The following is a 12921-nucleotide window of genomic DNA, read 5'->3' on the forward strand; positions in this document are numbered from 1 at the left end:
ACAAACGTCCTTCCAGATATCAAGTTAACACGATCAGAAATAATTTTTGTGAGTACTTTATGAGCGAAAAAGGACGAGTTGAGTGGCAAGAGAGCAGAGTGTCGGGTCTCAAAAAGACTTCCGAGTAGAACCGTTTACTGATATTTCGCGAGTTTTGTTATTTATTATGTGCCATTTACTGTTTACCTTCAATTGCTGCCCTTTCTGCGTTGTTTAGTCACATCAAACTATGCTGCCTCGCTCCACTGTTAAAACCGTGTTGAAGTTTTTGATTTACAGAGCGGGCTATGCATTGATTTACTGTACATAGCGGGCTATGCATTTAACTCCATTTATGTTATCATAGTTTATTTTGTAGATACTTTAGTATAGCATGCGACCATGATTGATTTACAGTACTGATTTGTAAACTATTCGTATGATGAAACAAAATAAAATCCTGTTGCTTCCGCTGAATAATAATAATAAAAATAAGCGGGATATATCCGCTAATCGCGTCTCTGCTGGGCTGGCTCAAATTTTAGTTGTGGTCAAAGTATGGCCGGGACGTGTTGCAGTTTGCAAAAATTTTACAACATTACTACAACATCCTGGAATCTACGACTACGATTGTTGAAATCGTAGCTCCCATTTTACGACTACGATTTGTTGTACAACTTTTTCTTACAACTGAAGTATGGACCTAGCATAAAGAAACGCATTCAAGTTTTTGTCCATTCAGAGATTGCGAGGAAATGCGATTTGAATGCTGATTGGCACAGTTCCGCGGAAGATAGCCTAGATCAGATCATCAAGGAGTCTTTCTGTTATGATTAGTAGTTTAGATTGTACGTCACCTAGCTTTATTAATTTGCGTGGCCTTGTCAGACTTCTTTTGATGATCGTTTCGTTCACAGCGGAATTTGGTAATGAATGCGATGTCGCGCCAGCGGCGCGGGTCGATAGATTAAAAATTAGTAACAAGATTAAATAACCATCTTAATTTTACTCTTAGTCTACGCTTCGGTTATACATTGCCCGCAAAAGTGAATGCACTTTCCTAGTATACGTAAATAGACGTACTTCTAGAATATTGCTGTCCGAGGTGCAAATATTACTTAGCTATAAAGTCGGCGATTTGTCAACATGCAGTACTTACGAGTTATAAAAGCACCTAATCTGGCGACCGGGGAGTGTGGAGTGCGAACTTGGGACTGTAGGCGCTCCGTAGTTAATTGTACTGCCCTCGTAATTCGCATCAATCTATAACTGTGACCCCAGCTTTGGCGCTGCAAGCCGTAGTCCGCCACCATTCTGTGCGCCTATTTTGCAATCAGTTTTGATAGTCTAATAGTGAAGCATAAAGTCTAATAGTGAAGCAAATCTTTTTGTTTCTCTTACCCTTGCATTTAAACGCGGTGGGCTAAACTGGGATGCATTGCATGATCTGCTTCTATAAGTCTTTCAGAAATGGAAATTAAAAGGGTGATACATGTATGGTAAACCTTCTGCCAGCAGACAGCAGAAGTGTACATCTTCGTGCAGATTAACAAGAACAGACCAAGTGTCTAAACTCTATTATTTATTATAATAAATTTATTATAAATCTCGTGACAGGACTCTAAATAAATCTCGTGAACCAGTAAACTTTTCACCGCGTAGACTCGTACTCTGTCGAAGCTGTAGTTCGGACACTACGAGTACAAGTACTTACTTACTTGTTAGTAATGGTGTTTAATACAGATATCAGAGCAGACTCAAAATTAACAGACCATTTACTACGAGTACAAACACCTTATGGTTAGATAATAATTTAACATTAAACTGATTTTGAGCTACTTCTTGACTTTGTCGAATTATGACTGTGGTGTGCACTCATTACGCTGTATTGTAAAAAACTCAAATTATAGCAAGCCAAGCAAGGTAAGTACTAGCAATATTGTTATCATTTTACCTAAGTACCTAAGTAGTAATCCGAAATACTTGTATAGTTCGGACACTATTAAGTCGCATTATAATGCGTGACCCTATCGGTACTGCAGCAATGTTATACTTCTCTAAGGTTGAGAATTCATAATCCATGATAACAGGATGCACACTCTGACAGCTAGAATACGACTTCTTCACATGCAATCCGAACTATGTAGCAACACTTTTTACACAAATGTATTATTTGAAAGCAAAATATGTTAATGATCAGTTTGCATTCCATAGGAAAACAAAAGCGCTCCACATAGCCGATTATATTGTAGTCTAGCTGCTCCAGCAGCTCCAGCTCGTCTAGCTATTTCGCCCATTGATGAAAAGTGATGATAGTTACAAATACACGTTTGCAACAAAACAGTTATGCTTTTTACCGGCCATTGATACCCAGGCCCGGATACGGTACATACGGCCACTGATAGGATGGCCATCCAGGATAAGGAGCGACAGCGTTGGGGGGTATTAGATAGGGTGCGGCAGGGTAACCGGTTCCACTGATGCCGAATGGGAGCACTCCGTACCCCATGCCTGGGTGTGGCTGCCATACGGCGTTGACTGTTGTCACTGAAAAATAATAGGTTCACTGCTCTTTTATGATCAACACAAAAATCACAAAATTTTGATCACCGCGAAACTGTAACAAACTCACTGTCTGCAATCGCAATTGCTAAATTTTACTCCACCCCACAATGAGCCTGCCTCATGTGCACCATGCTTTAATAATGTATCCAAAGCTGTAATATCACCGCTTGCCGATTGTTGAGCCATTGCCCAATGCCGATTGACGTAGGTAGAACATTACAGTAAATAAAGCTGTAATTTATTCGACGCTGGGCATGAAAATCTTAAACTTAAACCTCTTAAGTGATTAATATTAATCACTTTGCTTAAACGAGGAATGTTTATGGGTTCGTATGTAAGTCTGAAGTTAATTCTTTGCACAAGCTACACTTTTATCTATGCAATATATGTACGCTACTCGCTACGCTGTAGTTGTCACCTTCCTTAGGAAATATTTTGCTTGTACGTTTTAATTAAGAATAATCTGAATTTCGAAAATTAGTTGCTCTGCGGTACTTACCAATCACCACAAAGAGAAAGCCCAGAATCTGCATTTGCCGTAAAGTAGGCATAGCGGGATCGCAAAAATGGCGCAAAGTAAATTTTTCCGCAGATGTCATTAACAAAGATGCTCAGGTTCTCGCTAATCTGTTGGTATTTTCTCATCAGATGAAAGACTGTTTTCAACTATGCATTAACGGGGGCATTAGTAAAGATTCATAGCCGGAAGTGAGAATCTCAAAGTAGGCTTACGACCAAGAGCTCAACGCATTCTATATAGAGGTATACACACTGTGGTTACTCGATGATTTGCCGGTATTACTGCTTTTTTTTATTGTATCTGTGCCTGGCTGGTGCTTCCGAAGAAGCTGGCGCAGTCCATCATGTACGAATGGATTGTTTGCAGCCAGTTTGTCGATAAACATGTGCTAATAAACGTGCAAGATAAATATAATATATTTATATCCCACTTTCACCGTACTGACCGTAATAAAACGTTTCTTGGTTTTGTTTAGTGCGAAGACAATACTTATTTTCTCCAGGTCCTGCTCATGAATTCTTTGTCCACATTTACAATAAACAACTTACAACTATTTTCCTTCTAAATGTCTGTGTTCGCAATATATTCGTCCCGTTATTTCATTCTAAATGTCTGTGTTCGCAATATATTCGTCCCCGTTATTCATTCTTCAACTGTAGCATGCACCAGCTTCTTTGTCTGGGCTGTACACTGCTCACATTTCATGATTTATATCGGGTCAAAAGTTATTTACGTAACCGTATCCGATATACGCCGTAGCAATATTTTTTCGAATTTTATTTAGGTGACCACTCCGTACACACCCTTTCACACGCTTTCACTCCGTACACAACCTTTTGCACTCCCTTTCATTCCGTGCACAACCTTTTTGCGCACTACCATTCACTCGGTGCACTACCAAACTTTTATATATATTATACTTACTAAATACTTGTAAACTATATAACTACAGAAACGCAAAACTACAAAAAAAAATATTAATACTTTTTTGCAACATCATGGGACCGTTCCGACGAAGACGTCCTGGTGCATGACAGCGTCGGCTAATAACTCACGTGGCAAGCGAAGATTAAAATATTAGTTTTACGTGTTGGTATTAGTTTACATTATAGTCAACTCCTTTTGATTAAATGATTTTGGTTTTCATTCATATAAGGTTGCCGCTGCTTATATATCTATCTATATATAGATACAAGTATCGGTCGCGCTAGCGCGCGACCAGTTGTGTTCGAGGTATGGAAAAATGAAAGAAATACAGTGCAAAATACACTTGTACAGCAATAAAAACGAGTTTGAGAACTATTTCAAATATAAAACCCCAGCGAAGCCAGCTACGAAAATATTATAAATATGTGACAATGCGGACAGTTTTCAAGCTTTCCGCTTAAATTTGACCAGTTTTATAAAAACTGAAAGCCTCCGTAATTTTTTTTTGTTTGCCTTTTTCACGGTTCTTTTTCCCGTTTTTAATGTAACTTTATATTGTCGATTCTAACGAACTGAAAACCTGTATTTTTTGGTACGACAGATAATATTTAAACGGTGATAAAATGGATAGAGTGGGATCATTTACACGATGTCCATAAAAAACCGTTAAGCCGATATTTCAGCGCAGAATTAATGGAAACTTGTGGGAAACGATTAACGGTTGCCCAAGGTGACCTCGCAGGCTGCATGTAAGATTGCGAGATTTTCAGCCTTCAGTCAAGCTCTACTAAAATAAAATAATACATATGTTATATTCGATTTCGAGCTTAGTGAATACCCAAGCTACCGCCAGTATTACAGAGCAACGTAGGTTAGGGAATGCCCAAGCTACCACCAGAATTACAGAGCCGCTACGTGAGTGAATACGGTAAACAGGCCGCGGGCCGGCTTTTAGATATTTAGAAATTACATATAAATTAGACAATTTAAACCGTGGGATATTGAGATACTCAGATTTCTAGATATTTTTAAAATTTTGAAACTCTGGAGGCTCAGAAAATTAGAGGTAACGGCCCCGCTGCGCGGGGCCGAGTCGAAATATTTAGAAATTATGGAAATGTAAAAGTTTTGGAGCCGACTTTGAATAAATTTACAGTTATTTTGAGGTATTCAAACGCATTTAAAAACATCTTAAAGGTTTCAAGAATTTAAAAAAGTAAATTTAAAAGTTCGATGTAATTGACAATTTCAAATAACTATTGTTTAGGTTGCTAAGTTGCAAAACCTGTATTTGCTCATTCGAGACGTTTCCAGAATTTACTGGAAATTTCTATGAATTTTGAACGCTAAGTACTGAAAGTTTAAAAGGGTTTTTGAAAGCTTTCCGAAAACCAAAATTTTTTTCCAAGCAGCAGGTAGGAAGCTTTGGGAGATGCTGGATTTTATAAAACTATCAAAAGCTTCACAAACGGAATCTCGAATTAGGAGATATTTTCCAAAACCAACAACCTTTAAGTACTAACAACCTTTAAGTACTACAACTTCTAAAAATTTTTTTAGACCTTCTCCAAAACTTAAGATTTTTTTAAATATAAAGGTAGGAACGTTTGTGCGATGCTCTATTTTTTAAAATCATCAACTTATTGAAAAACTCAGTCTTGATTTAGGAGATAATTTTCAAAAAATAAGGACGTAAGGATATATGAATCTATTGATATTGATACTCTGTACATTGTAGTGACTGCCAGCCTGCTCTTACTAGACATACAGCGCTTGTACGTACATATTTGCTTCGGAATTGCATAAACTATCGTATTTTGTTATATACTTTTTGTAGAAAACTTCGGGACAGGGTCATAAGAGTAAGGTAAATAAGAGTGCCTTAAATGCAATCCACAAGCACAGGCATATGGAATCACTGAAATTTTTAATTCAGTTTTGCCGACCAGCGGCAGCATGTAACCAGTATAAGCGGCACAACAACATAAGTACTCGTACACTGTAACCGCACACACAGATGCAGACTCCAGAAAACTGCATAAAAACTTGGAATTATAATATCACATTATTCACATAATATGACATGTGGGCCACAATCAAATTATGAGCAGGAATCATGGGTAGTGCACGGCAATATAATTTATTTTCCTCTTGCCGGCCGACTGTATGGTTTACCATCGTCGTAAATAAACAGGTAAGGGCCGTTAGCAAAAGGGTAACCACCGTAATATCCGGGAAAAATGCCCTGGAAGAACGGTCTAATCGGCGGCGGCTTGTATGTGGAGTTACCAGTGCCGTAATCCGATGCGCTGTAGCCACCACTGTAGCTGGATCTACTGTCAGGCACCGCCCCTGCACCGGCAGCTCCACCGTACCCTCCCATTCCGCCGTAACCTCCAGCTCCCATTCCGCCGTAACCTCCAGCTCCCATTCCGCCGTAAGCGCTGGATGCATCGGCACCATATCCAGCGCCACCTCCGCCGTACCCTCCCACGTCCCCTCCGTATCCGCCCATTCCCCCGTATCCGCCCATCCCGCCACCCATTCCTCCATATCCGCCCATCCCACCGTAACCGCCCATACCGCCATAACCTCCCATTCCGGCTCCGCCCATCATTCCCATTCCACCAAAACCTCCCATAAACTGAGCCAACACTAGCGGTATCCCTATACATAAAATAAATATACAAGCAGTTTACAATAACTGTAAGTTTAAGATAAATGCAGTAGTCGGATGGCGTATTAAATATGTGCGGATTTATCGAATTCAGTTAACCAAACACCAGCCATACTCATGTATGTGTTCATGTACAAAATAAATATATATATTAGCGAATACTGTAATTTTAAAAATTATGTAGAAGTTATGGAGGGCTCGGTTACCAGTTGACTAGTAGAAGGTACGAGAAAAATACGCTGCAATTTTCCCCAGTAAATTAACAGTTTCTCTTACCCGCAGACAGGAGGATCAACGGGATGAAGAATTCCATATCAGTCAGTTATTCGGTGCTCGGGGAGTTTTGGCGAAGCTGTCCGTGAGAAAAAGCGTGATTGGGTTCTGCGGAAACAACACTGCAGTTTTCAGCTAATCAAGGTACAAATGATCTATTTTGATGCGTGTAAACCTCCGCGTTCGCTCAGCAGTATCTTGACATGATTGCGCATCAAGTCATCTTTTTCAGCACAACAGGCAAACTGTAGACACGTTTCTCGGAGCGTAAAGAACATCTCTTCTCCTCGGGCGTTTAAAGACTAAAGATCTTTACGGTCTTTGCACTAGGTTAAATATGACCATAAACTTCTGTGAAATTTGCAGATACTTTGCTCCAAATGTGCGAAATCATTGTAACAAACTAAAAACATAGGCTCGTGCTATAATTACGTAGAAATATATAATATTACGTAGAAATAATTACTGTGTATTAGAAATGCAAATCATTTCATATTAAAAGATTTTTATTCACTGACTGGGAGTTTTAAGTCAATTTAGCGATGACAATTCGCAGAATGCGCATAACACACCAGCATATCTCTTTACAGCATGTTTCCCAGCTTCATAAATTATATAGGCGAAAAGAAAGCATCTACAAGTCCGTCTTCAAGTCGAACACATAAATTCGGATATATTAATCCAGTGTTAAATCCTTGCATTTGTTATCCAACTACTACGGTTCCAGAATTAGTGAACTCGTAAGGCGGAACTTCCAGATTAAGCGGGGCCGGCCCTTTACGAATACGCGCGCTGGAGTCGTAGTGGGAACCATGACAAGGGCAATAGTACCTAAAAGACGTTCGCCTTTAATTCTATTCATATGTTGCACAATATCATACCGTAATTAGCGCAAGAATAATTACTTACTTAGGGTAAAAACTACTTTCAAGTTTCAATTACCATATAAATTGTTACGCTATTGTTACGCTTGAATATGCTTTCAGGTTTGAATTACCATAATTGTTACGCTTGAATATGTTACAACTTACAACTATTTAAAATTAAACGGGTACCTGGTTTCTTAACGCATGGTTACTTGTAAGGTGTAATATAACGAAATATGCAAAAACTGCAAATTACTTTTGTGGTAGATTTTTTCCTCTTCTCTTAACCTGTATACGAAGTGCTAGCAATAATATTCAGGGAACGAGATACTATGTAAGTGAAAAGCAAGAAAAATGAATACAGAAAATGTAGGTATTTGCAGTTCAAATCCAGATTTTTAAAAAGAAAAATGAAGGAAGGTGCGGAAAAAAAAGAATACTTCTATGGAAAGAAAAAGCCGCTCACGAATTTACGTAGCAGTTAAATAAAATCCAGAACTCAGCAATATCAATATCTTACCCTCCAAACTCTCCAGCGTTGGCGATGGGCACACAACCTAAATGTGTGCACACTCCAATGACAATCAACCAAGCTGGATCTTTCACACGTGCGGAATCTGGCTGTGGATCACGAAGACTGCCCACATCAACATTCTGAGCCTAGAAATAACATTTCAAGCTAACTTAATGCCCAAAACTACCCAAAACTGCGATCTCCCAGCATTCTCGTTTGTTGTTATCAAGAAACGACTGTGAATGGACAGCAGCCCACAATACGATACCTGTTCAATGATATCAGGCGTTCGGTGCCATATAAAGAGAGGCTTGCCGCGCCACTGAATGGTCTGATGTTTGCCTTCTGGAATATCCGCTAAATTAACTTCCACTTTAGCCAAAGCCAGAACATCCGCGGAAGGGCTCATACTGCCGACAAATTTGTGTACAAGACTTTTCGCCACATATGTCGCTCCAACTCCAATAGCTGTAAGGTAAACGATGTCACAACTTTCCACTCTACTAATTAAAAGCTTCAAAATCTAACCTCCTAACGCCAACAACGGCACCGTTATTTTATCATTACTGAACTTTTTACCACATCTATGATAATATCACAGAGGTGGTAAACAATTCATGAAACAGCGGTGCTGTTGTTGGAGGTTGGCAATTGTATATGTTATAATATCGTCAAATTATTATATTACCAAAAATAATTCTAAATTATATCTTTAAGCTAGGAGGAACTTCCGAGCTTTTCTGTTTCAGAGTTTCTAGGCTAGCTGATAACATTTTTTACCACTCGGAATTGGAACGAAATTCGTTTCAAACATCGATCAAGCACTTAATAAAATAAAAATCGAAAGAGTACCACGTTCACAAATATTTCAGCGTACCAGCAGTCATCATATAGCTGAACGCTTTTCGATCGCCCTCCGAAGCGCTCGATCGCACAGCAGGATCCTTCACAGACGGTCTTCGGTAGTACGTCATATCGGGAATCCGAATATCGGTATGGGCATATCGAACTTGCATCGGCGCTGAAAATTTAAAAACCGTGAAGTTTAAATTTCTTTAAAACTGCAGCTTGCACACTACCGTACAAACCTAGACATAAAGTCGGTAAAGAGAAAGTGATTTTTTTATTTCGTCGCCTTCATTAAACAAACGCAACCAGCTTTTCCCTGTACAAATGCTGCTAGCGGCCATAAGACCGTACAGATTGAGGCACAATATGACATATTTACAAAATACAGCAAATTACTGTATTGAAAGCTATGGATATTTTACTATGATGGTAAATCTGTTTAGCAATTTTACCGTTCAAGGAGACAGTCGCTGCTTGGTGGCATCTTTTAGGCAACACAGCGAACATCGACTGCGCTGTAAGTTTATCAGGAGGAGGAAGCGATTTCACTTCTCCGTGATCTTCTTCGATGATTTCTTGAGAAAGAGGACGCACATGATGGTTGGCCACATACGTAGTTGCTATATTAACATTCGCAGGGATAACAGGACGTGCTGTGTTCAGACAAGGGACTACACTTCTTGAAATTGCAGTTATCATTTTGCGATATTTACGATTAGCTAAACTAAAATACTGGAACAAAAAAAGCCGCTTCTGCTAACGAACAAACGGACAAACCCCCTTAAAATGTAAAAAATGATGCCCCGTAGCTCCCGTCCCGATTGCTACTCGACAGTCGACACTCGTACCCAAAGACAACATTGACGCCATCGGCTTGGCAACAGCAGGCGAAAGCTCATGGTATGCGCTCTGCGTCAAATCTTTAATGGGCGGTGTGCTTGCACACCATGCAGTGGCCAGTTTTACAGTTTTACAACAATAGTTACTGTACTACACTGTAGTACATAATTTGCTTGATCACAGTTTTCCTTTATTTTAGTTTTTAAAACGAAAGCTTAACCGCGCAACCTTTTACCTATTTTGTAAACAAAAATGTTTTGTACCGTATCTGGCTTAATTAATTGGACATAATATTATAGAACTCGTACTCGGATTAATATTACAGTACATGTACAAGTTCATGTACTGTTTCTTTAAGAAACCGGTATTCACCCTAGAAATTATTAGTGTTATTTTTATTAGTATCATTGCCACGTATTTTTAAAGCTAAGCCTCAATAAACATGTAAAAACATGCAAGAATAAAGTACTTAATGCAAAACCAATACGTCCAAGGACGGTGAGAGACTCATTTGATTTTGTATTTGTGGGTTTCGATTTCTAGGGTAGTTATAACTTATACGAGTACTGTACCAGTATTAAACATCACCATAATTATGGGAGTGACTTTTCAAGTAATCAGGAATTATGAGTTTTACTTAGGCTTAATTGTCAATTATTATATTATGTTATGTTCTCACAATTGTCAAAACTTATTAAGCTTCTTCAAATATTATACGAACAGAAATTGTGTTAACCAATTTTTAGTTTGTTTTTAGTTATAGCAGTTTTAGCATTAGCAGACAGTTCAAAACGATCAAAAATTGATAGAATCATAGAAAAACATAATAAATTATAATTAAAGAAATCGAATGGACCATAAATTGTACCATAGTCATTCGAAGAAATGTGCTAGCATCAATATGATGCTACCATAGTCACTGTACAATACAGTACGATTCCCAAAACATACAGCAGTATATTGTACAACAAATTTTGTCAGACTACAGCTGAATACTAATGTGCAAGTCCATGAACACAAGCTATTTATAAGGTGATCATGACATCAATAAATGCTACGCCGTCCTGTAGTCGCTTTGCAGTTTGCATACAAGACCTAAATGGTGCACCGGAAACTCGTAATGATTCCCAGCACAGACCAGCGTGAACCACTCTTTCACTAGGCTTTTCTGATCGATCCGGATGAACCACAACATAAGGCTGTCATCGCCTTGCAGTTCACGTGTACAATACTTGGGAAGACTTCCATTTCTTGTGGTTAGTTGCTGCAACGGACGATGTACTCCGTAGGCTAAAGCAATACAAAAGTTTCGTTACTTTATATTTGATCATAATGACCATTGTGGTATAACTTGCAATTTGGGCACTGGGTTTAATTTTCGAATTTCGCAGATCCAGGTACAGTGAGTACTTATGTATAATGTAAATGATTGTGGTTTGCCGCATACATTGCCCATAGCTGGAAAACTAAATATTAACTTGCGATTAAAAACGCAAAATTTACTTGAATAAATGTCGACCGTTAGTCTACTCCATAAGTGCGTATCTGTACAGATACTCGTCTTGTAGATTAAACCATGTTTTTTTGCAGTTATACCTTTATTAAGAGTACGAAAATGGAAAGAAGGCCAAAAACCGTACCAAAAGGAGTAAGCAAGGAAAGTTTCAGAAAACCTGCATCGATGACTGACAAGGATTTGGACCGCGATGACCAAGAAACCGGAAATCCAGCCACTCAGGAATCGTCATCTCCGCTGACTCCCATCCGCACCGTGGTCGTGTTTGCAGTAATAATTGGATGTTTTGCCGTGATCTATCCACGCTTTCTGCATCCCATGTTCAGTCACGTGTTCGGCGGGTCAGCTGCGGCCCGACAGCAGATGGAGGAGAAGTTTCTCCCACCGAAATTCCAAAGCCAACATCCCGCGCACCAAATGCCCAACCAGCGCGAATCTCATTCTGCCATGCACATGCGACCCACGCACCATCCGGGTGCACGTTTTACCGGTAACGAGTACCAAGCACCGGAATCGAAAGGGGCGCTGTACTTCATGCTACCGGTCTACACCGTCGGAATCATTGCGTTCCTTCTCTTCACGTTCTACAAAGTTCTGTCCAAAACCAATCAAACGTATGCTCCCCGCCCACCCACTCGCCCGCGAACTGTACGGTACGATCCCACGGAAGGAGAATTCGTCAACACACCGGCAACGCGTCGGCGTGATATCGCGGGAGTAGAACCAAAGATCACAGAGGAACATTTACGGGCTCTGGAAATAAAATTAGCGGAAACGGAAGCGCAGATGAATGCGCTGATAGAACAGATGACGCTTCTCAAGTCCGATCAAAATGTGGTCAAGTACCCAAAGGAGGAAGAAGACGAAGTTTCTAGTGAATCGGATGAGGATTTCCCTTCGGATGACGTAAATTCGGATATTGCCCAAGAAGTGCGGATTAGGAAGGAAGAAAATGAACGAAGTGAGCTTGTCGAAACGACCACCAAAAACGAAACCACGGATTTGAACCAAGAATCCTTGCTAAACGAGTTAGAACAAGAGGCAGACTCTGTCAGTGATGAACTAGAGCTAGAAAATGTCGACCCTGAACAGTGGACACCGATACCGAAAGCGAAGTAACTGCTGTTCAGGGCTGAAATTCAAGTGACCTTCCCAATTATCTTTTGTGTATTGTTTGGTCGCTGGGTGTGTATTCTTACGACGTAGTACTAATAAATGCTTGTGCAGATGTATGTACCCGCCTCTTTATGCCTGCATGGGTATGTTAATGATTCCTTCGCACTTCCGTAGATGAATACTTATGGTTAGTACTTCATGTTCCCAAAACCCGGTACGGCACACTGATGGCTGCTGTGCACATGCGTTTAGGTGTGAACTTTAATGAATCACTTCCTG

General features: G+C 39.7%; 3 protein-coding genes across 7 annotated transcripts; 1 reads left to right on the forward strand and 2 right to left on the reverse strand.

The window, feature by feature from the left end:
- Positions 1-5920: 5920 nt before the first annotated feature.
- On the reverse strand, positions 5921-7228 carry LOC129602055 (uncharacterized). Its single transcript, XM_055501015.1, has 2 exons — positions 6945-7228; positions 5921-6658 (listed from the first exon to the last, which is right to left on the reverse strand). Exons 1-2 carry the CDS (start codon positions 6979-6981, stop codon positions 6132-6134), a joined length of 564 nt encoding a protein of 187 aa, XP_055356990.1. The 5' UTR covers positions 6982-7228; the 3' UTR covers positions 5921-6131.
- On the forward strand, positions 6708-12888 carry LOC129602021 (resistance to inhibitors of cholinesterase protein 3-like). Of its 5 annotated transcripts, XM_055500967.1 has the most exons (4): positions 6708-6787; positions 6853-6891; positions 6951-7085; positions 11601-12888. In XM_055500967.1, exon 4 carries the CDS (start codon positions 11626-11628, stop codon positions 12643-12645), a length of 1020 nt encoding a protein of 339 aa, XP_055356942.1. In that variant the 5' UTR covers positions 6708-6787; positions 6853-6891; positions 6951-7085; positions 11601-11625; the 3' UTR covers positions 12646-12888. The 5 variants fall into 5 exon arrangements, with proteins under 5 accessions (XP_055356942.1, XP_055356959.1, XP_055356951.1 ...); XM_055500984.1 differs by lacking the exon at positions 6853-6891 and having other exon boundaries at positions 6711-6787; XM_055500976.1 differs by having other exon boundaries at positions 6752-6891.
- Positions 7430-10004, reverse strand: LOC129602051 (cytochrome b-c1 complex subunit Rieske, mitochondrial-like). Its single transcript, XM_055501004.1, has 5 exons — positions 9623-10004; positions 9199-9342; positions 8590-8789; positions 8328-8467; positions 7430-7772 (listed from the first exon to the last, which is right to left on the reverse strand). Exons 1-5 carry the CDS (start codon positions 9867-9869, stop codon positions 7646-7648), a joined length of 858 nt encoding a protein of 285 aa, XP_055356979.1. The 5' UTR covers positions 9870-10004; the 3' UTR covers positions 7430-7645.
- Positions 12889-12921: the final 33 nt, after the last annotated feature.

This window comes from Paramacrobiotus metropolitanus, unplaced genomic scaffold (genome assembly GCF_019649055.1).
Source record: "Paramacrobiotus metropolitanus isolate TYO unplaced genomic scaffold, Prichtersi_v1.0 Parri_scaffold0000004, whole genome shotgun sequence".
Taxonomy (NCBI): Eukaryota; Metazoa; Tardigrada; class Eutardigrada; order Parachela; family Macrobiotidae; genus Paramacrobiotus; species Paramacrobiotus metropolitanus.

Excerpts from the sequence above, each read along its gene's own strand:
- LOC129602055 (XM_055501015.1), bottom strand. The coding sequence starts at position 6,981 with ATGGAATTCTTCATCCCGTTGATCCTCCTGTCTGCGG. Across the intron at positions 6,659-6,944 it reads GTTGATCCTCCTGTCTGCGG|GGATACCGCTAGTGTTGGCT; the intron begins GTAAGAGAAACT and ends TTTTATGTATAG.
- LOC129602051 (XM_055501004.1), bottom strand. The coding sequence starts at position 9,869 with ATGATAACTGCAATTTCAAGAAGTGTAGTCCCTTGTCTGAACACAGCA. Across the intron at positions 8,468-8,589 it reads CGCCTGATATCATTGAACAG|GCTCAGAATGTTGATGTGGG; the intron begins GTATCGTATTGT and ends TGTTATTTCTAG. Across the intron at positions 7,773-8,327 it reads AACGCTGGAGAGTTTGGAGG|GTACTATTGCCCTTGTCATG; the intron begins GTAAGATATTGA and ends AACGTCTTTTAG.
- LOC129602021 (XM_055500967.1), top strand. The coding sequence starts at position 11,626 with ATGGAAAGAAGGCCAAAAACCGTACCAAAAGGAGTAAGCAAGGAAAGT.